This window comes from Varanus komodoensis, unplaced genomic scaffold, assembly GCF_004798865.1.
Source record: "Varanus komodoensis strain SLA01 unplaced genomic scaffold, ASM479886v1 scaffold60, whole genome shotgun sequence".
Classification (NCBI taxonomy): domain Eukaryota; kingdom Metazoa; phylum Chordata; class Lepidosauria; order Squamata; family Varanidae; genus Varanus; species Varanus komodoensis.
This window is the reverse complement of record NW_025336223.1, coordinates 2,381,209-2,408,834: the sequence shown is the minus strand read 5'-3', so window position 1 is coordinate 2,408,834 and position 27,626 is coordinate 2,381,209. Positions and strand designations below refer to the sequence as shown.

The 27,626-nt window shown below is 42.7% G+C and overlaps 1 protein-coding gene across 1 annotated transcript in view; it reads left to right on the top strand.

Moving 5' to 3' along the window:
- The window catches only part of SPAG17 (sperm associated antigen 17), a 112,093-nt gene that overhangs the window by 30,093 nt on the left and 54,374 nt on the right, over positions 1-27,626 (top strand). Inside the window, exons 8-24 of the mRNA XM_044449708.1 lie at positions 146-292; positions 1,637-1,718; positions 3,127-3,218; positions 4,075-4,212; positions 4,291-4,401; positions 5,672-5,822; positions 6,380-6,610; positions 7,645-7,697; positions 15,589-15,690; positions 16,380-16,534; positions 19,916-20,106; positions 21,151-21,236; positions 23,763-24,047; positions 25,391-25,502; positions 25,632-25,772; positions 27,075-27,086; positions 27,289-27,393. Of these exons, the coding sequence (XP_044305643.1) occupies positions 146-292; positions 1,637-1,718; positions 3,127-3,218; positions 4,075-4,212; positions 4,291-4,401; positions 5,672-5,822; positions 6,380-6,610; positions 7,645-7,697; positions 15,589-15,690; positions 16,380-16,534; positions 19,916-20,106; positions 21,151-21,236; positions 23,763-24,047; positions 25,391-25,502; positions 25,632-25,772; positions 27,075-27,086; positions 27,289-27,393 (2,194 nt within the window). The remainder of the gene's footprint in view (positions 1-145; positions 293-1,636; positions 1,719-3,126; positions 3,219-4,074; positions 4,213-4,290; positions 4,402-5,671; positions 5,823-6,379; positions 6,611-7,644; positions 7,698-15,588; positions 15,691-16,379; positions 16,535-19,915; positions 20,107-21,150; positions 21,237-23,762; positions 24,048-25,390; positions 25,503-25,631; positions 25,773-27,074; positions 27,087-27,288; positions 27,394-27,626) is intronic.

The window sequence follows — 27,626 nt, the reverse complement described above, 5'->3', positions numbered from 1 at the left end:
GTAGTAAGATGTATTACGACTGAATAGGACAAGATTATGTTCTTTTTGTTGTTAGGTTAGATTTGTAATTATTGCTTAGAGGCTTACTGTGTTTGACTGACTCTGCATATTATAAGCCTAATCTTTATACTTTTCTTTTGTATAGCTTGAATTTGGAACGGACCTTTTTGAAAGTGTAGCATGCTTAATGTATGACTGCCTGGATTGGAAAAGACAGCATCAGCACTACTTGAAATCCACCAAATTTATTAATGTCCCTCTAGTAGAGAAGAAGAGCAAATTAGCTGCTGAGGTTAGAGACCATGCTCCAGGCTTTCTCAGGTGGCCATGCTTTCTGCCCTTGGCCTCAGCCTCTTGTTTGCTCTACTGCCTACTCTGTGCTTTCAATCTGTTGCTAACTTTTGCTTTTTTACTCCTTGTCCTCACATCCCACTGTCCATCTTTCAGTCTGTCACTGCCTCTCTCCTTTTGCCTTCTCACTCTGTTGTCCATCTCCATCACCCTCCATTTCATGAATGTTTGCTGTTTTTACCTTGATTTTCCTACTGCCTACCATTTTTCAATCTGTTTCTGCATTCAATGTACCCAACTTTGATCCTGTCCATGTTTTTCTTGCATTTCTCTTTTCTTCTGCCTCTCATTCTCCATGTTTTTCTTGCACATATCTGACAAGATTAGAATTGCAGGGTGATTTTTCCCCTCACTCTGCTTTTCATAGGGCACCAAGGATGATTCAGGGACTGGAAACTAAGTCTTCTGAGGAAAGATTGAGAGAACTGGGCATATTTCACCTTGGGAAGAGTAGAGTGAGGGGTGATATGATAGCACTCTAAAAGTACTAGAAAGGCTGTCACAAAGAGATAGGATAAAAAACTCTTGATCATTCAAGAGTGCAGGACACAGAATAAAGGACTTAAGTTACAGGAAACCAGATTCCAGCTAGATACCAGGAAAAATGTCCTCACTGTCAGAGCAGTATGACAATGGAACCGACTACCTGGGGAGGTTATGGGCTCTCCCACTAGAAGTATTCAAGGTGAAATTGGACTGCCATCTGAGAGGTATGGTTTAACTGACCACTTCCAACTCTACTATTCTGGGATTCTATAAAGCAAGCCACAGCCTTGAACTTGGAAGAGCTGAACTGAGCTCTCATAAGAAGGACATTTTGGAGGGCTTTCATTAATTGGATCACTGCAAGTCAGAGATAACTTGGTGGCACTTATCAACAAATGGCACCCTCATGTGTTCATTGGCTACTTGGTGATAAGGCAATTAGGGAAGTATTTGCCTGTTATGATAGAGACAAGGAACCACTTCTGTCAGCTCCTTTCAAGGACCCACATACACACTGACTTCTGCCCCATTCAACATGATGTACCAATGCCCCGGCAGCTTTTCAAGCTGCTTCTCTCTGAGATAAAATCTACTCTTGTGGCAAGGTGTTAGGGTAATGCTAGTGAAAAAGTGCACAGTACACATATCCAGAGAGCCAGTGAGTTTGAACTCTTTAGTAAAAAGCAATAATGACAACTAATTTAAGGTAATATCCCCCCAATACTTCAGCAGTACTTGGCTGATTAGGATGTAAGAATGTTCTACAGTCATTTTTAAAACCAGTGTTTTGTTGCATTAGGTGCAACTTGCTGCTCCAACTACTCCTTCAAGGAAAAAACAGGTGACAGAAGAGCCTGTTGCGCCCCCAGTTTTAACAACAGGTATGTGCAAAATATAATTTCCCAAACATTGCTATTAGAAAGGGCAATTATTTTTCAGTAGTTTGGGGAAACAGACAAAAAACATGTGTAAAACTGAGAGCAGCAGGAATGGTTCTCTTTGAGATAAAAGAGTAGGAGTAGCGGCTCAACCTGGAACCTGAGAATATAGCTAGCACAACTTCTGAAGTAAGTATTTCCTATTTGCACTGCACCAAGACAAAGGCTTGTTGTCAACACTTGCTATTTATTTTGGGGTAGAATGTATAACATTGCAGGGAAAATAGCAGTGATTACTCTACAAACCAAGCAAGGCTTTTAAATCTTATGGCATGCCCATCAGATTACAGTCCTAGCCACTCCCATGTTCTTGAGCTTTAGTCACAGTACACTATTGAGGGTCAGTGGGAAAGAAGGTCTGATTAATGGAGAATCACCAGTGGGGTTCAGTAGTGTACTCTTGTAAACCTCAGTTTTCCAGAGAGAATGATTTGCAGGTGCTGGTATGTGATGGCCCTTTTGCCGTCCTGAAGTTGTTCACAATGGGTGGAGTTCTATTCTGCCATGGTGTTCTGCACACAACTGGGTAAGTAACACTAACCCCAGAAGGCAGTGATAGTTATATTTAGTTCTGTTGTCACTGAACACCATTTAACTCTGTCTTTTCCATCTTTATAAATATGCAAGCATTATGAAGATTGTGTACCTATCCTGGATGGAAGATATAAGAAACAGGTCCTTAAAGTCCACTTTTATACACAGAACCCAAGCCATCCTCAATTTACAGAAATAAGAAAAGTGCAAGCAGGACTCTTATCAGCATGAGAATTCACAAGGAAGACCAAAAAGCCCTCGGAATCCATAAAACTCCGTGGGCAGGTCATTGGTATTGAAATTCCACCCATCTAGAGGTTGGAAGCTTCTATAGTCTAAACCACATAGGGGCAACCTGCCCCTCTGAAAGCCCCACTGATCAGCCATCAGCTGTACATCAGAGGAAAGTGTTGCAGCCTGCCCCCATGTTCCTGGGGCAGCTGAATTCATGGTTTATCTGCACTCATGCCCACAACGATGAACCACTAAGTCTGCCTCTCTCAAGTTTTGACCTTGAGGATGGCCTTTCTGGCATCAGTTTACTTTAGCATAATGGGGGCTAAGTGCCCTGTCAGCTGTATGTCTGACCTACTTGGAAGTCAGCATGATTTCCAGACTGGATACGTCATTAATTCTGAAATTAACTTGGTCTTTTACAGCTTTCAGAAGCTTGTTCTGTTAGGCTTCTGCTCCAGGAAAGAAATTCATAACAGCATTCTGGTGTTCCATTTATCTGTATCTATACTTAGCTAATTGGTTTGAATAAGTTATTTATAATTTTCTTTTGATTAAAGAATATATTACTTCTTTATTACAGATGTGGACATGAGGTACTACGATGATCTCTTAAACACAGTCCCTGATGAGATTATTTCTGTTGCCTTAATACTACATTGCATGTTGCAACAGGTAAGCACACTTTTCAATTTATTCAAGAATAGTGATTGGGTTGATGTCAAATTCTGTGGGACTTTCCACATATCCCAGGCTACTTTTGGAACTAAAGCAACAGAATATGGTCCTTCAGTTCACTGGTCAGACACAGTGGAAATCCATTCTACATGCTACATTGGATATTATTTTCATGATGTCCAAGCAGTAGAACTTGGGGTTATTCCTGAGTTAAACAACCCCAAGTTAACACATGAACTGGGTTTTTTAAACCCACAAATAACCTATTTGGATGTTACAGAAATAATTGTTATATGCCACATTTGAGAGTTTTTATTGGAAGCAGGAATCAGCTCGGGTGAGGCTCATGTCTCCACAGTTTTTGAGTTCTCCTGATTTACTGCTGGATGTTGCAGTTATGTTCATAAAGGGTTTTTCATGTTTGCTGAAGCTCCAAAAGGCAGGGAAATTGCAGCCGTTAGGATCATGCTCTTCGTTAGATGTCTTCATTAGAATAAAAACAAAGTCTGTTCAATGGACACTATGATGCAGCTGAAGTTACCATTCCACATTGCAAGTACCTAGCTGGCAACCTATATCTACACAGAATGATAGAATTGGAAGGGATCTTGAAAGTCATCTAGTCCAGCCCACTGATCAGTGCAGGATAGCTAGAGGTAAATTGTTTATCCTTTGTAAGTGCGTAGGTTAGAGCAGACATCTGCCCCTTCAATGCTACTTCACTGAGTCAAACACTCTAACAAATAGTATCTCCAACACATTGTTAATACAGGCTCTGTATCTGCAGTTGCTGTAACTTGCAGGTTAAACACGTGCAGTGGTCTTGTGAAATAAATATTATATCTTGTGCCAGGTTGTTGCATCAGAAGAAAACCTTATACCACCAAGTCTGGTGATTCCAGAGCCACGTGAAGATGGGCTGGATCATACCATTGCAAGTCATATTGTTTCCATCCTGCCTTCACTTGCCCTTTCTGAGACTGAAAAAATGGTTTGTATTGCCCAGAATTAAGTTTCTTTGACAAACAAATTTGTATTATTTTAAATGTATTTTTCTTTTATATAACAGAATTTATACAACTCATTTTACCCTAAAAATGAAGAAAACACGCAAGCTGTCAAATGGCCTCTTATATTGAACTATCATGATAGTTTGTCTCAGAAGTTGCACTTCCTAAAGGTATGGTGAAGTTTGATTTGGATGGGTTTTTTCATCAGTAAGATATATGGAAATAGTGGATCTTTGGACACAGAGAAAAATGACTAGGAATAACATGGGCAGGACTCAAGGCATTGCCCAGATTGCAACCAAATTTGGTCTCCCTGCAAAAATGAAATCCATACTGATATAAATCTGATAGTTTAACACTATCAACTGGTTTCAAGTCACGTTTGCCAGTTCAGACATAAGGCCAAACCATAGCACTATCAAACTGATTTGCAAACTGTATTTTATATGAATACTTTAAGTTGATTCTTGATGCTTATTTTTATATGGCAGTAAACAAGTCTGTTGGCCTAGTTCACCAGTCATGGCAACAAATCATGAGTTATTTAATCCCCAATTTATGGGGGCATGTGCAACCTTCCAGTCATTTCTGGTTTCTGTAAACAACCTTAAATCTGCCTGATAGAAGGTTGTGTGACATACAAATCCAGGGGCTAAGCAGTCCAGCAATTAACCCATGGATTGTTGTTTCACTTCTGAACAACCAATTTTTCTGGGTTTGGACATTATGCTCATAAACCTTTGAATGGAAGCTTTGTACAGAAAAGGTAACTGGCTAATAATAAATAACCCACAATTAGCAGCTGTGATATGTGAACTGGTTGTATTGTTTCTACTGTCACCCAACAGACGAATGCATCATGTTGAAGAAAATACTTTCTGCAGTTATTGAACTGACTCTGATGTATTTTCTTTAAGGAAATATTTGTGTGACTTCCATATTGCTTTACAGCCTGCTTCTAAAACTTGTGCCAACACATAGAAGGTAGATGATATCAGCAAACAGTGGATTCAATAGTCCCACAATTTCACAACAGCATATGCAGAACAGCTAGCAAGCATATGTAGGATTTGGTGCCCTGGCCAAAAGTTCAAAGGGCTGGTTTTCAGTTAAATGTTTATGTTCCAAAATATTCTTATATAGGGTATTTTATATTTATTTATTTGACTTATAGCCCATTTTTTCTTACACCAAACTCAAAGTGGATTACATCATTCTTCTCCTGCTCCCAATCTTATTCCTACAACAACCCTGTGAGGTAGGGTGGGCTGAGAGTCTATTACTGGCCCAAAATCACGCAGTTGGCTCCATGGCCAAGTGGTGACTAGACCCCAGATTGCTCGAGTCCCAGACTCGCACTCTTAACCACTCCACCATACTGTCTCTCAATATGACATATCATGCCATTAGTAAAAATTCATAACTTTCTTTCTATGTCAGGTACAAGATTGTTTAGACCCAGCAAGGGTTGAAGATGAAATGATGAACAAGCTGCCTTTGATGGATCTTCTTAAATTCCCTCTTCCTCCACCAGGAAACAATACTAAACGCCTTGCCAGGATTCATGAACTCATGCACTATTGCACCAATGGTAAAATTATTCCCTTGGCTTACAATTCTGTACCCACTCACACCAGATTAAACCCCACTGAAATCTGTGGAAGTTGCTTCTGAGTACACATGTACAGGATTCCATAGTTACTGACTGCTTTATGAACAACTTACCAGAGGGTGCCAACTCATCGTTCTAAGAGGTTGCTATTGAGAGCTGTTGAATTGCTTCCTGCTTCTTTGTCTGATGTATAACATTTTGATCTAAATGTGCATCTTCCATAAGTGATAGTGAGAGGTTTCTTGCCACAGTAACTCTGCTCCAGTTACCAGGCACAGGAAAGATTTTTCTTCTGCTTCTGCAGTGCAAGTCAGCTTCTGCTTCTGCGGTGCTCTAACCCAACCCATAAGATTTTTGTATAAGCAATACATTATTATTTTTTAATGTTAGGGTCATTTTTTGTGAAAATGATCAATATCCATAAGTAAGTTCTTCGTAACAGAAAACTCTTTGAGTTTTTTTTTTCAAAAATCTGTTAGATGGAATGCCAAAGACAAATGAACTACAAGGTTTTTTATGCCTTGATTTTCCTGCAGAACAAATGAACTGGGCGGAAGTAGAACGAGCCTTTAAAGTGTTTACTTTTGAAAGTATGAGGCTAACAAGGGCACATAATTCTGGACAACTGGAAAGTTCTGGCATAATGCTTGGTGGTGATTATGAGGTTTCTTATATCCCATGGGATAATCCAGCTAGATTTGCTAAACAGCTGAGACAAGAATTCAGCAGCAAAAAGAAATTGGAAGAAAATAACCTCGACACATCAGGTAAGGGACATTTATCTGTCAACATGAATGCATTAAAACATTGTGCATGGCGTGGGGGGATCAGAGGAGATGAGAAGCAGGAAGCAGTCACTGCCAACTTGCCCCCCCCCAGTTGGCCATATTTACTTTCCCCATTATTTACTGTTCATTGAACTCAATGTTAAGCAGCTGGGATCATGCTAAGGAAAGGGAATTATGACTGTTCAGCCAGTAATGACATGAGCTCTGAATTGTATCTGAGAAGTACAGGATTTGGAGAAAGCCAACCCTAAATATTACCTTTTTTTCAGTGGACCAGGGTGTCCTTTATTGGGTTGCTGCTCCTATTCATCACAGTAAGCACGCAATTCAAATTCACTGTGCTGTAGTCCTCCCAAGTGGAAGAAAACCTTCTCAATTTTGGTTCTCCCAGCTCCAGGCCACTGGGACTTCAACAGAGTTCTGCTGTTAGAGTTCTTTTAAAGCCCCAGGTCAGTTCTATCTGCATCCTAGATTAAATGAAGAGGAGGAGGAAAAGTGGGGAATTGCTCAATGGTTGCTTGCTTTAGGCATTCAAAATGAATGTGTGAAGTTAGCATCAGGGCCATCAGTGCTGCTTTCCACACTATGTGAAGTTCCCCAGTGCTTCTTGGAAGAAGAGCTTGTATGTTGGGCACATGTAAAGAGAAGAATCTCCACTAGGCGCCCCAGTCCTAAAGAACCAAGGCCGCCTGATGCAGGGACTCTGCTCTTAACCTGACTGCCAGCGTTACTGGCCATGGAAGGATGGCCTCTGTCTGCCAAACACCCCTTCTGTTTAACATGCTGTTCCAAAACCTTCATGTGGACATGTCTAACCATGCTTCATCCAAAGGAAAGAATGCCAAGTGAGAGGAATAAGGCAATGCTCTAATTATGCATAGAGGTGATGCTGAAGGACACGGCACGTGAAGGCTGTGCCACCCACAACCTTAGTCGAGGCAAGTAAGGCAACAGGGTAGCAAAATGTGAAGTACCTGAATTTTTAAAATGTATCTTTTATGTATATTTTCCAGATTGCATTTCCAGCGATCATGGAAGTGGTCTCAATGGTTCTCTTGAAAATAACGTAAGAAACACTGCAATTAGAATAAAATATGCATTATAGAGTGATACAAAGATGGGTTATATGTGTGAATTATCATTAGTGAACATTCCTGTGTGTTTTCCATTTTTAAAATGATACGCAGTAGATGGAACTCTTAAATAGCTGAAAGTCTCGTATCTTAAGGTTTCTATACTGTATACCAGCAAAAGAAAAATAGGATCCTACAGTCCAAAATATTCTCTGAAATAAAATAATCCAATTTTTAATGAGAATCATCAAATATGTTTTCATATTCTCACCCATTCTTTGTCGTGGCCTCTGTGCATCACACATATGGGTGCTGTGCCTGCGCAGTGCCTTTGGCCGGAGATTACAGTCTAACGGTTTTTTGGTGGGAAAGGTCCACTCCCCCTCCCCCACAGCCTATAAAGAGTGGAGTGTCCGCCATTTTGTTCAGTCTTTGCAACCGCTGTTCGCTGTGCCTCGTGCCGCTTTTGACTATCGCTTTGATTGTTACTTGTAGCCTATTTTCCTCTTCTTTGTTAAACTCCCAGTTTTATATCCCTGTTAGTTCTTGTTATCTCTATAGTTCTTGTTAGTTCTTGTTACTTCTATAGTTCTATCGTTTCACCGTTCTACCTTCTTCTATAATAAAAAAATATAAAAAAACCCAAAAATATATTCTTACCCTCTGCACGGTCTTCTTTTTTCCTCTTCTTGCAATGGCGCAGTGAGCAGCTTTCCGCAAATGCGCGGAATGCGGGTCGAAGATGTCTCCATCTGACCCGCACGACCTATGCCTCCTCTGCTTGGGGGAGGGGCATAGGACCGACAAGTGCTCCCACTGCCTGGCCTTCTCTAAGCAGGCCAGGAAAAATCAGGAGAACCGCCTCCGGAGGCTCCTGTGGGATCGAGCTCTTATGCAGTCTGAACCACTCGTCGCCGCTCCGAAGCCTGGCCGAGCTACGGTAGTCCCACCCTCGCGCCCGTCGGACGAAGGTGCCTCTACCTTGAGGGCCCCATCCACTTCTCCCAAAAAGAAACGTGAGATGCGCAAGCATGCTGGTGCTGATAAATCAGCTAAGAAGGCCAGGAAAGAGAAGCCTCCTAAACCAACCCAGAAGTCGAGGGATCCGGAGCGGCCACGACACCGCGACTCGGGTTTGATGGCAGCGTTGGTACCAGCAGCAACCACTGTACTGACCCCACCTGAGCCGGTACTCCAGGCAGCCATGAGGGTCACCCCTCAAGGGTCTCCTCGTCGTGTGGCTGACCTCCCTACCAAGCCACTTCCACCTCTTCAGCGGGGGTCGATCTCTGATGGGGAAATTCAAGACTCTCCCCCCAGGGCTAGGTCACCCATGCCTATGCCCATGGCCACGATGGAGGCGGATGTGGTCGGATCCCCGCCCAAGGCCCACTGGAGTCACTCCAGGGAGCAGCGATCCGAGGACTGCGTCGCTCCTACTATCCATCCTGGGGCGAGCCATACTCAACCGGGTACTATCCTGTGCCGAGGGATTGGTCCCCACCACGCTCTCACGATCACCCGCTGCCCCTGGATCCGAGGCGCACATCCCCGGTTCCCCGGGAGGAAAGCAGCCAGTCCGTCTCGCCGGTGGAGTCCTCTTCTTCGGCCCCTCTGTATTACGGCGCGGACTCCGACAACTTGGACGTCAGTTCCACCTCTCCCGATGTTGCAGTGACCTCCCAGGGCCTTGCGTCACCGGACGAGTCCCACGTCTCTTTCATGGAGCTGATGTCCAGGCTTGTCCAGTCCCTGGATATCGACGTCATCCAGCACCCAGGACCGTCGACGGATAAATTTTATGACGTCGTCCGCAGGGAGCAGTCCACCTCCATCGTCCTGCCCCTGATCACCACCCTCCGGCAGGCAATGACGCAGCCCTGGGACTTGCCCTCTCACCCTCAACCAACATTGCGGAGGTACGAAGCCATGTACCGGGTTCAGGAGGAGGACATACCATTCCTCCTCCGACACCCCAAGCCGAACTCGGTTGTGTTGGAGTCCTCCCAGGGTAGAGAGGCAAGAGGCCACACTGCTGCACGAGACAACGAGGCTGCAAGATCGGCTCCCTGGCCAGGAGGGTCTACGCAGCTTCAGGCTTGGGGCTGCGTATCTCGAACTGTGAGGCGATGTTGGCAAGATACCAGTATTTTATAATGCAACGCCTCCACAACGTCGTCTCAGCTCTCCCAGACCAACAAAGCGACTTGTCCAAAGTGCTAATCAAGGAGGCGATGCACGTCGCAGTCCAACAGCTGTCCACAGCCAGGCACCATGTGGACACCAACTCAAGGGCCTTGGTTGGTGCCGTCTCTCTTCATAGGCATGCGTGGCTGAGGAGCGCCAACTTCCCCGAAGAGACCAAGCGGTGTATCGAGGAAATGCCCTTTGACGGGTCCGGGCTTTTCCATTCGAAGACATCATAAACTCAAAAAACTTCATGAGTCCCGCATGACGGCCCGACAGATGGAGCTCCAGTCGCAACCGAGGCGTAAGTGGGCATGGACCTATCTGCCCTACAGACAGCCTTACCATTCCAGGCAACAGCCTCAGCACAGGCAGCAACAACAGCAGCAATGCCATCGACAACAGCCCCAACAACGCTACCAACAGGGCCGCCACCGATATGACGACAGGAGGCAGCGTTGACGGGACTGGCGAACCATTCCTCTACCCTATCCTATACCCACCCCTCTCATCTGGGGACCGTCTGCGAAGCCGACTCCCCATTTGGGAGTCCATCATATCTGATTGGTGGGTATTGTCCATCATACAGCACGGCTATAGGATAGAATTCGATACCGTTCCTCCATCGAGTCCGATCCGGTTTACATCTTGCTTGCCGGTACTGCTTGATGAAATACAACAACTTCTTCGTAAAGGAGCGATTCGTCAAGTAACTCAATATGACGGCCTTCACGGATTCTATTCTAGATATTTTACAGTTCCCAAACTGGATGGTGGCCTACTTCCGATTTTAGACTTATGTAGTCTGAATCGATGCATTGTGACGAGGACGTTTCGAATGACCACCTTCCAAAATATTTTGCCGCTGCTTAGGAAAGAGGATTGGTTCGCCTCATTGGACTTGAAGGACGCCTATTTCCATATTGCAATCCATCCCAAATGTAGGTGTTTCCTTCGCTTTGCTGTTGCCTCCAATTTCTACGAATTCATGGTTCTACCCTTCAGTTTGGCCACTGCTTCGAGAGTGTTTACTAAATGCATGGCCCCTGTCTGCGCTTACCTACACCTCCAGGGCATACAAGTTTACCCTTACCTTGATGACTGGCTCCTAGTCTCCAGGTCCAGGGAAGCGCTTCTCACTTCTATCCGTATTACCTGCGCCTTATTGGACGACCTGGGCCTTTGCATTAATACTGAGAAATCTTCTCTCCTTCTGGTACAGAAGCTTACGTTCATCGGAGCCCACTTGAATTCGATGTTGGAAAAGTCGTTCCTCCCTCGGGACAGACAACTGACTCTCGCTCGCCATGTTCATCGAATGCGACGAGACAGATCGGTTCCGGCGAAGTCCATCCAGAGGCTTCTAGGACATATGGCTTCCACCATTGCAGTGGTGCCACACGCCAGACTGCGACTCCGTGCTTTGCAGCTATTTTTCAACAAAGTGTTCCACCCACAGAGAGATCCACCGTCGAAACTGCTTCGAGTCCCATCCTCGATATTCCATTCCCTACTATGGTGGTTGGTCCCGGACAATCTGACTGCTGGGGTCCCCTTCAGGCCCCAGGGCCCATCGATAACAGTCAGTACCGATGCGTCTCTTCTGGGTTGGGGAGCGGTATGCTTCGGCCTGTATACTCAGGGCACGTGGACTCATCAGGAATCCACGAATCATATCAACTTCCTGGAATTGTTGGCCGTATTCAAAGCCCTACGCTCTTTTGAAGATGTTCTTCAACATCGGGTTGTTCAGATAACGTCAGACAACATAGTCACTGTTTTTTGTCTGAACAAGCAAGGTGGGACGAAGTCTCCAACCCTGGCCAGACTTTCTATGCAGATCTGGGAGTGGTGCATTTCAAGAGACATTACGATAATAGCAGTCCATCTGGCCAGTATGGACAACGTGGAAGCGGACCTTCTCAGCAGGCGCATGCTCATCTTTCACGAATGGGAACTAGACCCCCAGACACACGAGGACCTTTTTCATCACTGGGGGTTTCCCGACGTGGACTTGTTTGCCACCCAACAGAACAAGGTGTGTGCGACTTTCTGTTAGAGCGGGAATCGGGTACGAATCCCTAGGGGACGCCTTCATGATTCCATGGAACAACCTGAATTTCTACACCTTCCCACCGATTCCTCTGGTGATGGGAGTCATAACAAAGATTGTTTGCGATCGGGCCACAGGGATACTAATTACTCCTTGGTGGCCACGCCAACCTTGGTTTCCCACACTGCTGGACATTTCTCACGGGGAATACCTTCATCTTCCACCGCTCCCGTACCTGATAACCCAGCAGGACGGTGCACTTCGCCACCCAGATATATTATCATTGAAACTAACAGCGTGGCGAATCCGATAGCTGACTTCGTTACGTCTATACTGACGACTACTTCAAGTGGTTCGAATCCTACCTTTGAATTCACTACTGACTTCGTTACATCTACACTGACGACTACTTCAAGTGGTTCGAATCCTACCTTCGAATCCACTACAAGTTGCAACCTTCAAATCCTCTGGAGGCAGCGCTGCTCCAGCACTGTCGGACCCGACTATTGTGCCATCGAATGTGACAACCTTTCATCCGGACATTCAATACATATTGGACTCCACTTTAAAGCCTTCTACACGGAAGTCTCACGCAGCTAAATGAAAGCATTTCTCCACCTTTGCCAACTCTCGTTCATTCTCTCCATTTACATCATTGATACATCAAATTCTTCAGTTCCTCTTAGAAGTTATCTATGTTGTAAGCCGCCCCGAGGCGAATGGGGCGGCATAAAATGTTTTAATAAATAAAATAAATAAATAAACTACACCACTCTGGACTGAAACCATCTTCGATTAAAGTGTATACGGCTGCAATCGCCTATCATCGTGGTATGGTGGACGGCTCGTCCATTTTCTCTCAACCTACTATTAAAAGGTTTCTGAAGGGACTTTATAATCTGAACCCATCGATCAGACCAATAATGCCCACCTGGAGTCTCTCTGTTGTTCTGCAAGTGCTTACGAGAGCTCCTTTCGGACCATTGGCAACAATCGATTTATGTCTTGTCTCGTGGAAAACAGCATTCCTAGTTGCGGTTACCTCAGCCCGGAGGGCCAGCGAGCTCTGCGCTCTACACGTAGACCCACCTTATCTCAATTTTCATAGAGAAAAGGTTGTCCTGCGGCTCAATCCATCTTTTCTGCCTAAGGTGTCCACACCCTTTCATATGGGACAAGATATTATTTTACCTGCCTTTTTTCTGGCTCCGTCTACTCCGTTAGAAAGGTCATTACATTCACTTGACGTTCGGCGCTGTTTAGCCTTCTACAGATCCAGGACGGAATCTATTCGACGTTCACATAGACTTTTCGTTAAATATGCTACCAGGGACCAAGGCACCCCGTCACTCTGCAGAGACTTTCTAAGTGCATAGTTCATGCTATCACTTTGTCTTACCAACTGGCTAACATCGACTTGCCCACAGCCCCTCGAGGCCATTTGACTAGGGCTGTGGCTGCCTCATCTGCCTTCGCATCGGGAATACCGATTGACGATGTATGTAGAGCTGCTACTTGGGCGAATCCTTGCACTTTCGCCAAGCATTACCTCTTAGACGTCCACGCTCGGCAGGATTGTTCCTTCGGCAGAGCCGTTCTTTCATCTGTTCTTCGCTGAGGACACCTCTCCTCCTCCATTATGGTAAGCTTGTTAATCTACCCATATGTGTGATGCACAGAGGCCACGACGAAGAAAAGCAGGTTGCTTACCTGTAACTGATGTTCTTCGAGTGGCCATCTGTGCAGTCACACAACCCACCCGCCGGCCCCGCTCGGGACCTTTCATCGGTACCAAATGTTATCATTATTTCTTGGTACCAGTATTGTTCGTTGTTTTTCTTGGTACCAAAACTGCTCACGGTAGAACTAATTTTTTCCACATGGGGGCGTCCGTCCAGTCATCAAAGACTGAACGAAATGGCGGACGCTCCGCTCTTTATAGGCTGTGGGGGAGGGGGAGCAGACCTTTCCCACCAAAAAACCGTTAACTTGTAATCTCCGGCCAAAGGCACTGTGCAGGCGCAGCACCCATATGTGTGACTGCACAGATGGCCACTCGAAGAACATCAGTTACAGGTAAGCAACCTGCTTTTATCATTCTTCCTCCCCCCTCCGCCCCATTTTTCTGAATCTAGCAGCTCAAAACATTGTGCCCTTTCTTCTAATGAGAGTTGCTCCAGTTCCTTGATCATTGCAGTTGCCCTTTGGACACCTTTCTCAGACCTTCTGAGGGTGTGGTGATCGGAACAGTGCAGACTATTCTAAATGTGGCTGTGCCATCATTTTGTATAAGAGCAGAATGCTGTTACTGTTGTTACATTTCATTTATATCCCACCTTTTTTCTTCATGTGAGAAATCCAAAGTAGCTTACGAGAGCAACCTTGTGCCCTGTGAAGTAGATTGGGCTGAGAGTATGTGACTGACCCAAAGTCACCCAGTGAGTGTGGACCAGATCTCCCCAGTCCAACACTCTAACCAATATACCACACTGGCTGTCCAATATTGGCAGACTTGCTTTTATTCCACTTCTAAGTCCAACATGGAATTTGCTTTCTTCACAGCAGCTGCACACTAGGTAGACGTTTTATTAGAGCTATACCACCACAATCCCAAGATACTGTATCTTCAGGTAATCAAACTAGTCCCATAGAGACCAAAAAAAATCTCTCCCACAAAATGATATCTACTTAGTTGAATCATCATAAAGGTTTCCCAGTAGCAAACAAGTGTGGACTGAGTTTCAAACTAGAAATTAATTGATCATGAGAAAAGCTTCACCTCATGACAGTGTCTTTTTTCTGATTTTTCTATATTTTTATTGTGTTTTTATCATCTGTTTTTGTGGCTGTGGGGTGGTATAGAAATGAAAACAGCAACAGCAACAACAATGATGATAACAACAGCACAGATCTACTTAACCTACATCACAGAACCACCGTATCAGACAGATCACAGATTTTGGCTTTTATACTGGCTGTTATATTGATAGGAGAAAGGATTTCAGAAGCAGCTTAATTTATTGCTGAAAACTGTACAAGTGTTAAGCGAATTTATATTTATAGACTTGCTTTATCATCAGACTAATTTGAAGGGTAGGAGCATGGAATGGGTTCTTGTTTCTGAAGCAGTGATATGGATTCTATTCAGCCAAAAAATTAACAGTATGGTTTCTCTGAAAAGGCAGTGTGAACTATGGGTTCATCCATTGAGATAGTCCCAGAATACATTTTAGAATTGTCATCATACCCAAAACAAGTCAGCATATTGGATGCAGAGAACATCATTTTTCTGGGAAGTGTTTGTGAAATTTTTAGGTGAGGCAAATGATACTTTCCATTAATACTTCTACCTCAAGTGGTCGCTTGCTCCTTGGAATTGCTTTGCACAAGTCCAGACCAAGCTTATGTAGGGAAAAGATTGTTTGAATGAATGAATGAATGAATAAATATAAAACACAATAATGTTGGTAGGATGGATATGCCAATGTGGAAATATGTCTGCATGTATTTTAAGTGGACTAATTTAAAATGAATTATGTGATTCTGAAGTTTTAAAAAAAGATGCTGCCACTTGGTATGTGATGTCTTCTATCCCAGACTTATTAACTGAGGATAATGTTATTTGCCCTGTGGTGTTTCATAAGGTAATTTTGGACATAGAATTAACAACCATACAGAAGACCCAACAGCGGTGTTTGAATGACTGGAGTTTTGCGGAACATTTCCCACCACATCTCCTCTTCCAGGTATTTCTTTTTATGCCATAGAAGCAAAATGAGTAGAGGGTAGTGTGTATTTCATTTTTTTATCACTGGTTCAGATCTGCACTTGATAAGTGATATTTCATGCCTGTCATCAAAGTATGGGAAGTTGCCTTTTCTGTCCATCTACAATGTTACCACAGTTACTTTTTGATGAAGGTAAGTAGAATATGCCTATATTTGCATTTTGGAGATAGTGGAAAAGCAGAGAGAAGGCTTCCAGCTTCTGTTACTGCAGCTTCCTCATCATATAGCGTAACTGCATAAATATCTATATAATTTTAGAGCTCCAGCTTAAAAAAAAAGTAATTAACTTATTTTCTCCAAAATTAAGTTTGTTTCTGACGATTTTGTTATTGTTTTCTTTGGAATGTTTAAGTATTTTGTGCTGAGGTGGAAGAGTTGGTCATATATGTTATATTAAATCTCATTTACCTTTAATTGTTTTAATTGTTTATATAATTATAATTATTTTATTATTTAATTTTTTACCTTTTATTTTTATGCTATCATATACAGGCAAGTTATTCTATTGAAAGTGCAAAGCCAAGAGGTGGTAATGGGTATCTGTACATGTTACCTGCTTTGTGTATTAAAACTGTCCAAAAATGCTGTCCTTTTCTCCCAATATCTTTACAGCCAGGCTTTTAACAAAAGGTTGTTTTCATTTTCAGGTTCTCCACAATGCAACCCAGAATTACAGGTGCATTGATTCTTACTATCACACTCAAGATAACTCTTTACTGATAGTCCTTCACAATCCTATGAACCAACGCCATCAGTTTCAGGAGTCCTGGAATGTTGCATTGCATTCTGATGTTGGATTCAGGTAAATTCTCCAAATATTACAGAGGTGTGAAATACCACACAAAAAGGATATTATGATGACTTACGATGATGAGGAATGATTAATTGTATTATTTGATAACTGCCAATAGAAACTGCTGTGGTATAAAAAGCCCTATGATAGCATGCCGCAACCAATAGGATTCAGCTCTAATATTTGGTTATCCTCAGGCTGGCTCACTCTAGCCTCCTTCTGGCTTTCACAAGAGGATGGCATGCTCTGGTGGTTCACATAAAGCTTGATTAGCTTTGAATAAAAATAGTTCATCAAAGAGAGCAATTCACTGTTTGTACATTTAGTTTTCAAGCCCAAGAAAAGACCAGTTAGCACTGAGATAGCAAAAGGAAAGGCTGTGTCCCTTTTCAGCAGCAGCAGCAGCGCACTCCCCTTTGGATGCCTAGATGCCTGCTTGCCTTTGTTGTAGATTGGCAGGCTGAACCAAAGTCCTTTCATTTGTTTGCCACTGAGAGCAGAGAGAGCTCCTTGTAGGATCACACTTAAGTCTTTTCTTCAGTTGACTTTAGAAAAAAAAAAGGGGGGGGGAGGAAAATGTCACACAGGCATCACTCCAGCACAGTTCTGAAGCATAGTGGCCCTATAGAAGCCACTACACATGTATTCTTGTAAACCATGTATTCTTTTCTATAGGTACCTTCCCAACCCAAATGGGGTTGGCCTTGTCACAGTGGAAACCAATTAGCCACATCATGAACCTAAGTACCATACTACAAGAGCTTGTGGAAACACACAGGCACCCAGAGCGTGCCATTCCTGTTTGGAGCATGCCAGTCTTACTTGGAGTGGCAGTGGAAAATGAGTCAGTTTCTCCCTGTAGTAAAGAGAATCAACCCACTTTTGTGACCTTGAGGCAAACTTTCAGCTTCACAGGGCACTTCTAGCCATACTCTCCCCATTCACCATGGGAGCTAATCTGAGTGACCTAGAATAGGAACTATGTCCTCTGTCAGTGAGGGAGTCATCTCCCCCAACCCTGTGCAGTCACCTATGGCATAATTAGTGGTAAAAGCCCTGAAAGCCTCTACTTATTGTCGCTCTGCTGAGGCAGATAAATGGAATACAGTCTGGGATGGCTGTAGAAACTCCAGACTTGGTTATATCACAGGAATAGGTGCTATTATACACTCTCCAGTAGATCTACCAAACAATGGAAGAACCAAGCAGCATATGCAGGATCTGGGATCAAGCTCATTAGGGGGCCCAGCAAAATGAGGAGATCCATATTCTTGCTCAAGTGTAGACAGGCAGAACTCCAAGACACTTAGATATCTTGCCTAAACCTGTGTCCCTTAGGCTATATACCCTCAGATGAAAAGAAGTTCAGAAAGGTTGTCTGAACATGGCAGAATAGAACATGACAATAACCTCCCCTCAGTTACTGTGCCCCTGCAGGGATGGAGGTCTTGATGGCATCTATGAAACTGGTGGAGTAGCTGTGGGATATGGTTGGTTTCAGTTGGTCAACAATGTATTGGAGTTGTCTAGTCAACAATGTATTGGAGTTGTTGAGATGTATTCTGGAATCCAGAATGTCTTGTGCCTCAATTTTCTTCTCCTGGCAGTCTGCACTGGGCTTGTATAAGGAATGTTAGGGATTATAAATGATTGAGGGAAAACAGAATGTACTCTGATGGAATTAGGGAGGGGAATATGGAATGCCAGAAGGTTCAGCACACAGGTGATAATGATGGGGGAGAACAGATGATCCAGTTTTGGAGATGGGTGGCTCTCCAACTGTATTTAATGAAAAGTCATATAAATTCTCCTTTAAGCCTTGCCAGGATGGTCCTTGTAGGTTCTCTTGGCAGACCTTTGAGATAATTTGGTATTTATTTAAAAGTTTGCTTATTGCAGGTATGTCTTTTGGCAGGGAAGAGCCAGGAAAATAGTGAGGATGGAAATCATTGTTAACAAAAACAAACAAATAAATAAAATTCCAGAAGATGCGTTGTGCAGAAGAGTAAACAGAATTATAAACAAATTTGGCACATGGCAGTAATGTGTGGCCCAACTGTCGTCTTGATATATACTGTAGCAGTGCGGATACTGTACTAAGGCCAGATTGCTGCATTATGTCTGACCATCCATCTGGGAAAGACAAACAGAAGAGGTGCATCCCTGTCTGTAGTGTTAGACAAGCTAATTCCAAAAACTTGCCACAAATGGTGGTCTCCTATGAATCTCTTTACCTAGTTTGCCTGGCCAGGACCATAACATTCCTCTAGCCTGATTCAGCTGATGAGCAAAGCCATGTTGCTACTCTCAAATCCTCTAAGACCAGTGGCAGTTGCACAAGTTGTCATTCCAAGTCTTTTGTGATGAAATTCTTCATAACAAATAGCTGAAACAAACCTAAGCCATATTACTATATTTGTAACAAAATTCTAGTTACTGGAAGAAATTAATTGACTTCCTGGCCATTTCAAAATGCATTCAAATGCAGCAGCAACTGGTGAACTACTGATAGGCTGACACAGAGGGAGGACTGAAGCTTAAAGTTTCATCCATGGTTCTTACAGCTTTGTTCCCAGCCTCAGTTCCCAGTCTTCATTGCTTTTATTTAGGCTAATAAAATGGCCTGAATGGCTTGGACAAGAAAAAAGACACTAAAGGAAGTCTCTCTCCTTATACAATATTACAGGCAAATGCCTCTTTAAACATCCTATAGCTCAAAGCAGTATCCATGGTTTTCAAAATAGCTTTCAGGAGAAACTTCTATTTATGCAACTAGAGAATACTAACTAGTATCCATTCTTGTGTCAAAACCAGTTTCAGGATCACTTGGAGGCAGTCTCAGTTGCAGATTAAGGACAAATAATAATAATAGAAAGGTTTACAGTGTAATCCGGTGTAGCTGCCCACAATCTTCCAAACTTGGAGGATTATTAGCATACAGTAGAGGACAAAAAGGTTCCCTCCATGCTTCTCCCACAAAAGATGTAGCTGATTTTGATTGTACCTTTACTGTTTTTAAAGACAGGGAAAAGGAGCCCTCCAGATAGCCATGTTCCTCAAAATCTTATTTCTATACCAAGCAGTCCTCCAGGAACTTCAAGCCCTGATGGCAGCAACAGCTCAAGCTTATTTCAAGGCTAGGCTATTAGCCCAGTGTTGAGAAGGGGGAAATAAACCTAATTAGTATAAATAGCATCCTCTGCCACCATCCTTCACTTGCTCTAGGTAAGATTTATGAGCCCTTGGTTGAGCAGGATAAAATATGTTATAATATTTGAAATGCAAAATGGCAGGTAACCTAGTAAAAAGGTTTAACATTTTAAAATGAGAAGGAAAAGATCCTTGATCACCCTGCATTCTTGTTGATAAAAGCAGAAATATTTCTTCCAGGAATTATCTGGAATTGGTAGCTAGCTCTATTGATGAATGGATACTACGAGAAGAAGCCAAATACCAGGAAGAAAAAATGGCTAAGGAACTTGAAGCACTTAGATTAGCTAAAGAGATAGCAGAAAAGCCACCTGAGGATGTAAAGCCCTCAACTTCTGGCAAAAAAGGTGCTGCCTCAAAGAAGTCCAAAAGTAAGTTGTTTAAAGTTTCTCAAGCAATTGTTTATAAGTGTCTATCCATAAGAACTTTCAAATTCAACGGCATTAACTCACAGGTAAGTTGTTACAGGATTATAGCCTTATTTACTTTTTAGTTTCCCTTTTCATTACTCTGCTGCTCATAATGTGGAGTTATTTCCTGCTGGTTAAACTGAATATGTTTTGCTGTAAACTTAATCAATTACTTTCTTCCATTCCAAGAGAAAGTCTAACAAACATGCTTGCTCTACTTAATAAAAATCTTTTAGAGTTTCAGAAATTCCTGCCATTCCTTCTTTATTTTTTTACTAACTGTACTAAATTGTGGTTTGGGGGTTAAACTATAGTCAAAACAATTGTCATGATGTTTGAATTGAGCCTCAGAGTGCTAGTAATCATAGTACTTTCCTCTATATGTTGTCACGGAATCCCATTAACTCTTCAAATTCACACTCTAACAAATTGATGTAAAATTGATGTATTGTTCCATACATTCCTTTATGAGCAACTAATAATGTGTTGAAGATTAATAATTACCACCTCAAGTGATTGCTCTAAGAGAATGTTTCTGGGCTGTTATTTTGTATTCTGGGGGTTTCACTTCTCCAACAACTAGGGGGTTTTGGTTTTGGTTTTTGGCTTCTGTTAGTGTCAATTACATTTTTAATCTAGTACAATACCTTAAATTAATCTCTGGCTTTACTAATATGAAGATTGGCATGTTACTCCTTACTTTCCTAATCAAGCTATTTCCCAACTGTGGATTTTTATCTTATGAACCATCACAACTATGTTGGAAGAGGCACTCCTAGATACTCCTGCAGGTGTGTCTTTAAATGAATGTTATGGGTTCAGGTATAAGGTTGCATATGAGGTGAATTATAGCCACAATCAGACTGATTATACTGAATATGGGTACTTTAGTTCTATATGCTTTTAAAGTTTAACAGTGTATTTGTTACATAGACCTTTTAATGAATTATTTTTCATGTTTCTGTAATATATATTTATATATTATTCTTGTCTCAATACTAAAAGGTCCTCCCAAAAGTAAAGTAGACGTTTCTCCTGAACCTCTAGTTGAGAAGGAAAAAAATATCTTTGTCAGAGATGACTCTCTTAAGGTAAACACATGAACAAAAACTTCTATCTGCAGATCATTTCATTTGTTGCTGGTGCTCCTAGAGGCCAAAGTGTATATCCACATTTTCCCCTACCTCCAAAATTGAGGGCCCCCTTACTACATGATTCTCTGCACCTCCCCTTCTTTGCAGGTTTCTTACTTAAGAGTCGATTGTCTGCTATTTTCAGAACTATTTATACCCTGCTTAGCCACACATATTTCACAGAAACCTTTTAATGATCCTAGCCCTGGTAGGCAGAACATGAGCAGTGAAATGGTCCTGTGATATTATTTTAACTTTGCTGCCCAAAAACACTAGGGTTGGAGAGCCCTGACCAGACCATTCACTGTGATTAGAAGCTGGCACCATCACAAAATGCTATCCTCTTTGTATTTTCCTTATGTGGAGAGAGTACATGGGAGGCTTGATATACAAATATATCAAATTCCTGGAAATTACCCAATTATTTGGCTGTTGGTGCAGCCTGAGACTGCAGATAGTGCTGCACAACTGGGCCAGATTGGGGTTTATCCATTGCTGTTAAGGGCTCGCAGTGACTGAACAGATATAAGCAGATTTTGTCCTGCTTCTAATTTCTTGTCTGATTGTTAAAAATAAAATAACAAGGCTTCTGCCTTCACTGATGTGTTAATTGCCTCTCAGTCTTAAAAGAATGCCCTGTCCTTAGTAGGCTGGGGGAAGGGAATTCAGAGTTGATATTCATGCTTACTACCAACTTTTTTGTGTGCTCTCATTTGGGATGAGAGTTGGCCAAATCTGAAGTGTGCTCCTTGTATGTATGTATGTATGTATGTATGTATACACATGTAAGTATGGCTAATAAATGAACTCTAGTTACTTACAGTATTCCCAAAGGGAGGACTGCATGCATATGTCACAGTGAATGCCCAAGAACAGCTATTATCTTCCAACAACTATTATCTTCTTGCAAATGATACCAAAAGGGGAGGTGTTTTATCTGTTTTATCTTCCATAATAGCTTGACCGTTAAGAAAAAAACCAAAATCTGTTTTTAAGCAATATCCTTATTGGGTCAGCTAGTATGCAAGCTTATTTTATCTTTTAAAGTTACTTTAAATCTTTGTTGCTGCTTTATTATGTTATTATTTTAATAATTGTTTCTTTTCTATTTCTTTTTATGCACAGTGGTTCCTTGGCTCATGAACTTAATCTGTTCCAGGACTCTGGTCATGACCGAAATTGGTTGTGAGCCAAGTTAAATTTCCCCATAAGGTTCAATGTAAATAAGGTTAATCCATTCTGTAACCATTTTTTAAATCAGAAAAATGTGAAGCAAAGTGACAACAACAAAGATCACAGCCATCTCCCCGCCACCCCTGAGTGGGGAGATGGCCGCAATCGTGCTGGGGGCGGGGGGGAGATGGCCAAGATCGCGTCCATCTCTCCTCCCCCCAGCACGCCATTTGCGCCCGTCTCTTCCTCCTCCAGTGTGCCTGCAATCACGCCCATCTCTCTCCCCCCACCCCCCCAGCGCGCCAGGATGATGGGCGCATGCCGGGATGACAGGCACAATCTTGGTTGTGTTGCAGGGGACAAGGAGATGGCCGCAATCGTGCTGGTTGGGGGAGTGGGGAGATCTCCGAGATTGCACCTGTCTTTCCTGTAGGAGCGCGCCTCTGATTATGCACACCTTCCCTGCATGAAAGCAACTGCAATCATGGCCATCTCCCCACTCGGGGGAGATGGCTGCGATCTGGGTCACCACCCAAAGTGGTGTCTGTGACCCAAGTCAAAAATTTTCAGACATTTTTGTTCATGACCCAATTTGTTCATGAACCAAGGCATTCGTGAGCCGAGGTTCCACTGTATTACTTTTTCCTTAAAATAGATCGAATTTCTACAGTTAAACCTATGCCTTCCCCGCCAAAAAAGAAATGCAAAAAACAGAAGAAATCCTTCAGCCTATCATGAAATATAGTACTTTTCTGCATGTGCTTGATATTCCCTACTCACAATTATTTACAGGTTCTTCAGACAATAGCATGACCCTCCCATTTTGTTTCTATGTCTAACAAGCATTTTTGGTAGCATTTACTTGTGAATGTGAAAATCAGAAAGGAAACTCATGTGTCGTGCTTGGATCTCAATTCTTCAATGAACTCCAAAGTAGATATTACAGATTAACAACCAATTAACATCCACTTGTAGAAAAGCTCACAAATAACTTTTTAAGCTTCCATATTGTTTCCATAATGAAACAGAATGATAATTAACTGGTGGCCAGAGTAAATAAGCCATAGGAGATCCACATTGTGGATCCCTGATGTCTTTTTCTTTTGCCAAAAATGGCTGTGGGTGTCAGGAATGGCAATTAACTCTACAAACACATAATTCCCTGATGTTGGTGTTAGCCATGGAGGGTACAACAGCACAGATCACACTGCTTGCCTGTGGCTGCTTTCAGTAAAAGAAAAATATGTTGGAAAACCATTCAGGAATCTTCTACATCTTAAGTTTCAACTCTGAGCTTTCCTTTTTATATAGGCTTGGAAGGAAGAGCAGGAGCGACTATTAGAGGAAGAACGACTGAAAGAATTAAAAAAAGCTGAGAAGAAGGAAAAACCCAGTGCCAAAAAAAAGGGGCAAAGTAAGGAGCAACCAGCCTCTGAGGAAGGAAAAGCATCCAAGAAGAAGTCTTCCAAGGAGAAATCAAAATCACCATCGAAATCACCAGAGGCAGCTAAATCACCAGACTCTGAAGACCAGTCAAAAGTACAGAAACAAAGTAAACAGAATATCCCTCCTTTGCCCCCAGAGAAAGATTATGAGGTGAGACAGTTTACTGCTGCAGGAGTACTATTTGGAACAGACAGCCTGCTTTTGAGTGCTATCATTGTCTCTGTATCTTGGTTTAACTCTTCCTCACAATTAAGGTAAATGTTTTAGCATGTTTTGCTTTGTTATCTTTGTCCATTCCATTTATGGTTTCTGTGCTTGGATAGAGTCTTAGTTCAAAGCTTGCTAGATGTTGGTGGCATTTTGGGGGCAGCTTCACTGTCAGTGTGCACATTCAAGGGGACATGGATTCAGCCTTCTTACACAGTTCCTTTCAATTTCCACAACAGACATATTGACAGGGATTATATCCTTGTTCCAATTTGGTCAAACTAGGCAAAAAACAATTGAACTCTGCATCTTTCTTCACTATTTATTAATGTAGTGCCTTGCACAATCCTTCAGGTTTGTAAATTTCTTTCTAGATTTACCCTGCATATCAGGCATTTCTCCTAAGGCAATATGAGCCACAACAAAGGGAGAAATAGCTGCAGAGAGTCATGACTTCTGTTCCCCGAACTTTAAATGTTTTTAGGTAAGAAAAATGGTGCCACCCAGGCAGGCATTTGGTTCATCCAAGGGTTTGTTTTGAGATGTGTGAAGAGCCTTTGTCTTCCCCTCCCCATGGAGGGGTTAAAGCCAACCTTTCTCGCACTTCCTTTCATTCCCAGTGGTATTTCAGAGGTTTCTGCAGAGGTGTATCAGTCTTTTCTTTCACTCAAAGAGAAGAGATGGCAAAAAGACTGGCAGATCTTCTCGACATCCTCCTTTTTCTCAGAGCACCTTCCCTACTAAACAAGGCTTTTATTCTGCAGTTGCCCTTCATCAAGCTCAGACTGGGGAAATCCATCAACTTTAGTAACCTGGCATATATGCCTCAGCTGGTGGGAGGGGGAATGGGGGACAAGGAAATAATCTGTGTAGTAAGCATGATCAAATGTTGGCATAAGTGAACAGTCAGCATATGATGGTATATTTACAGGGTTGCTTATGTGAACTCTCTCAGTACTAGTTTTGCTCTGGTTACTTCTTTTAACTTTTTGTTTCAAGACCAAATCCTTCTTAACACCAGATCTCTAAAATCCTCTTTTGCATTCAACCAAATGGGGTTTAGTTCTGGTGATGCAGAGGGACATGATGACCTTGCAGTTCTCTACAACTTTTTTTTAAATAGGGGACTGTATGATAATTAACACTTTAAGGGGGGAAATTAGTCACAAAATAGTTGAGCATGGAAATCTTGCTGATTGGATGTTTTAGACTATTTTCCTAGTTTGATATAACAATATTTTTTTCTACCTGATTATACCTTTTTAAAAATAACTGTTCTCTCCTAGTTTCTTGGATACAATATGGGTGAGAATCCCATTCAAGTTGCAGGGACCATCCAATATCTATTTCCTACTGATGGAGGGCAAATCCAGGCAGAAAAGATAATATTTGAAAAAGGTGATTCTTCTTTAAGATTTTTTGCTCTGTTTCTATGGTTCTCTTAACCACTACACTACCCTGGCTCTCGTGAAATTTTTATCTGCAGAAGAATGCATCTTTTGCCATTTTTTCTCTTCTTTTTGCAAGGGGCAACCTTGGTCAAAGTGAAGGTGATAAAGGACCACCACAGTTTCTTTGTTCATATCATAGACCCCCAGGAAGGTGCAAGAGAAAATAAAAATATACAAGAAAGTTTTGGCTCCCTGGAAGATCAAGAGTCCAAGTCAGGTGAGAGAGTGACCAGCTGTGTGAAAAATAACAGCCTGCTGTGGTTGGCCATCTGGTCTGGTTCAGATGTCTTGGCCAAACCATGGTTTAGTTCAGGCTACAGAACTTCTTTTCAGATTCATTTCTGACAAGCTCTTGGAAAGTACTAAAGAGCATCATTGTAAAACTCTCTCCCACTCTCCCCCTCCCTCTCCCTGAAAGCATGCAGAGAAGCAATAGTTTGTTGTAAGGTTTCCACACTTCACCATCACTTGTCCGTACGTGTGGATCCACCTGCCATGTTTCTGTGTCTCTGCTATAGATTTGGGTGGCAAAAGTGGCTGTGGCTGCAGCAGACACTTCTGCCCATACTTGTCCACTCTCTAAATCTGCCTGACAACTGCAGAGTTCCTGGCATCAGCACAGTGATTGGCTGTCTCTGTGCTCCCTTTCTGTCTTGTTGGCGCACAGCTTTCTGATGCCTCGCTGTGGCAACATGATCCCTGGCAATGGTGCACCAAACCATGCCTCCTCCACGAGCAGTGATCTTTGGCACGGCAGTGCTTGGCGTTCCTGCCTGGTTGCCGCCCTGTGTTGGAGTGGTGCTTTGAAGTGGCTCTGTGTTTGTGCCACTTGGGGAGCCAGCATGTGAGCAGCACACAGAGCGACCATGGGAATTTGCCAACAGGGCAAGCATCCCAAAGAGCCTGTGTCTCCCGCTCTGTCTCCAGCCCTCTGCCCCACTCTGATCTTGTCCATGACAAGCCTCAGGACTCTCCGGAAGCTCTGCTGTCCTCCCACTCCTCAGCTGTGGGAATAACACTGTCCTGACAGCTTGACAGCAGCTTTCTTGGTCAGATGCCTGGATGGGCACCCTCAGGAAAGTCTGTCCAGCAGGACATGCTGAAATCCACCTCCTGTAGATTGTTAAAAGCTGGATTCTGTTCTACGTTTGGATTCTATTCATAACAGGGTTTAGACCCTCTATCACAAGTAAATGTGGAAAGCGTGTTGGCTCTTGTCAGTCTTTGCAAATAATATAATACTGATAAGGAGAAAATGGTAATTGCATTCAGAAACTTTAGTTGGCCATCTGTGAACTCACCCAATCCACCCTCCTCCCCACTTGCATACCCTGCTTAAGTTTTTTTCTTCTGTTGTGGCAGCACAAACTGCAAGGCAAGAGCTGCACCTAGCAACATGTGCAGAGGAAAGTGGGGATGGGCTCCTGCCAAAAGTCTGCTCAGCTTTACAACGTTCCGAATGTTGCTCTGAGCAGGCAATACTCAAATGTGTGAGTTCAGAGATGATCAGTCGGGCAAGTGTTGCAGCCAAGTAACTTGCCTTACCTTATTTAGTTTACTCTGAAGGGTCCCACCAAGTGTCAGTATGCATGTGTATGAATAATTGTGGATCGCATTGCGGAACGGAATAGCATCACATGACCTTAGTAATGAAGCCGTCGTCATAGATAAATGATCCTGTTCAGATGTCTAAAATACAAATGTACATTCTTCTTCTTTTTTAGAAAATTCAGTTCCTCAAGAGAAAGCTGTGAGCAAATTTGGATCGTTTTCAGCAACTTTAGAAAATGAAATCCATATTTCCTTTAGTTGCTATGGATCTTCTGGAAAAGCAGCAGGTAGAATAAGTGAAAGGAAGTACATAGTCAGTTACACTGCAAGATCTTTGTCACTGCTATTCAGTTCTGCACTACAATGAAATTTGATTTTCACTCTAGGTGTTGATGCATATGGAAAAAAAATCAGTGGCTTGGGTTATATTGCTAAATGTGTTTTAGAATTCAATTTCAAAATGCATGTAGACCTTTACATTTTTTTAAAATACATATGCATCTGACCTGCTCTGTGGAAC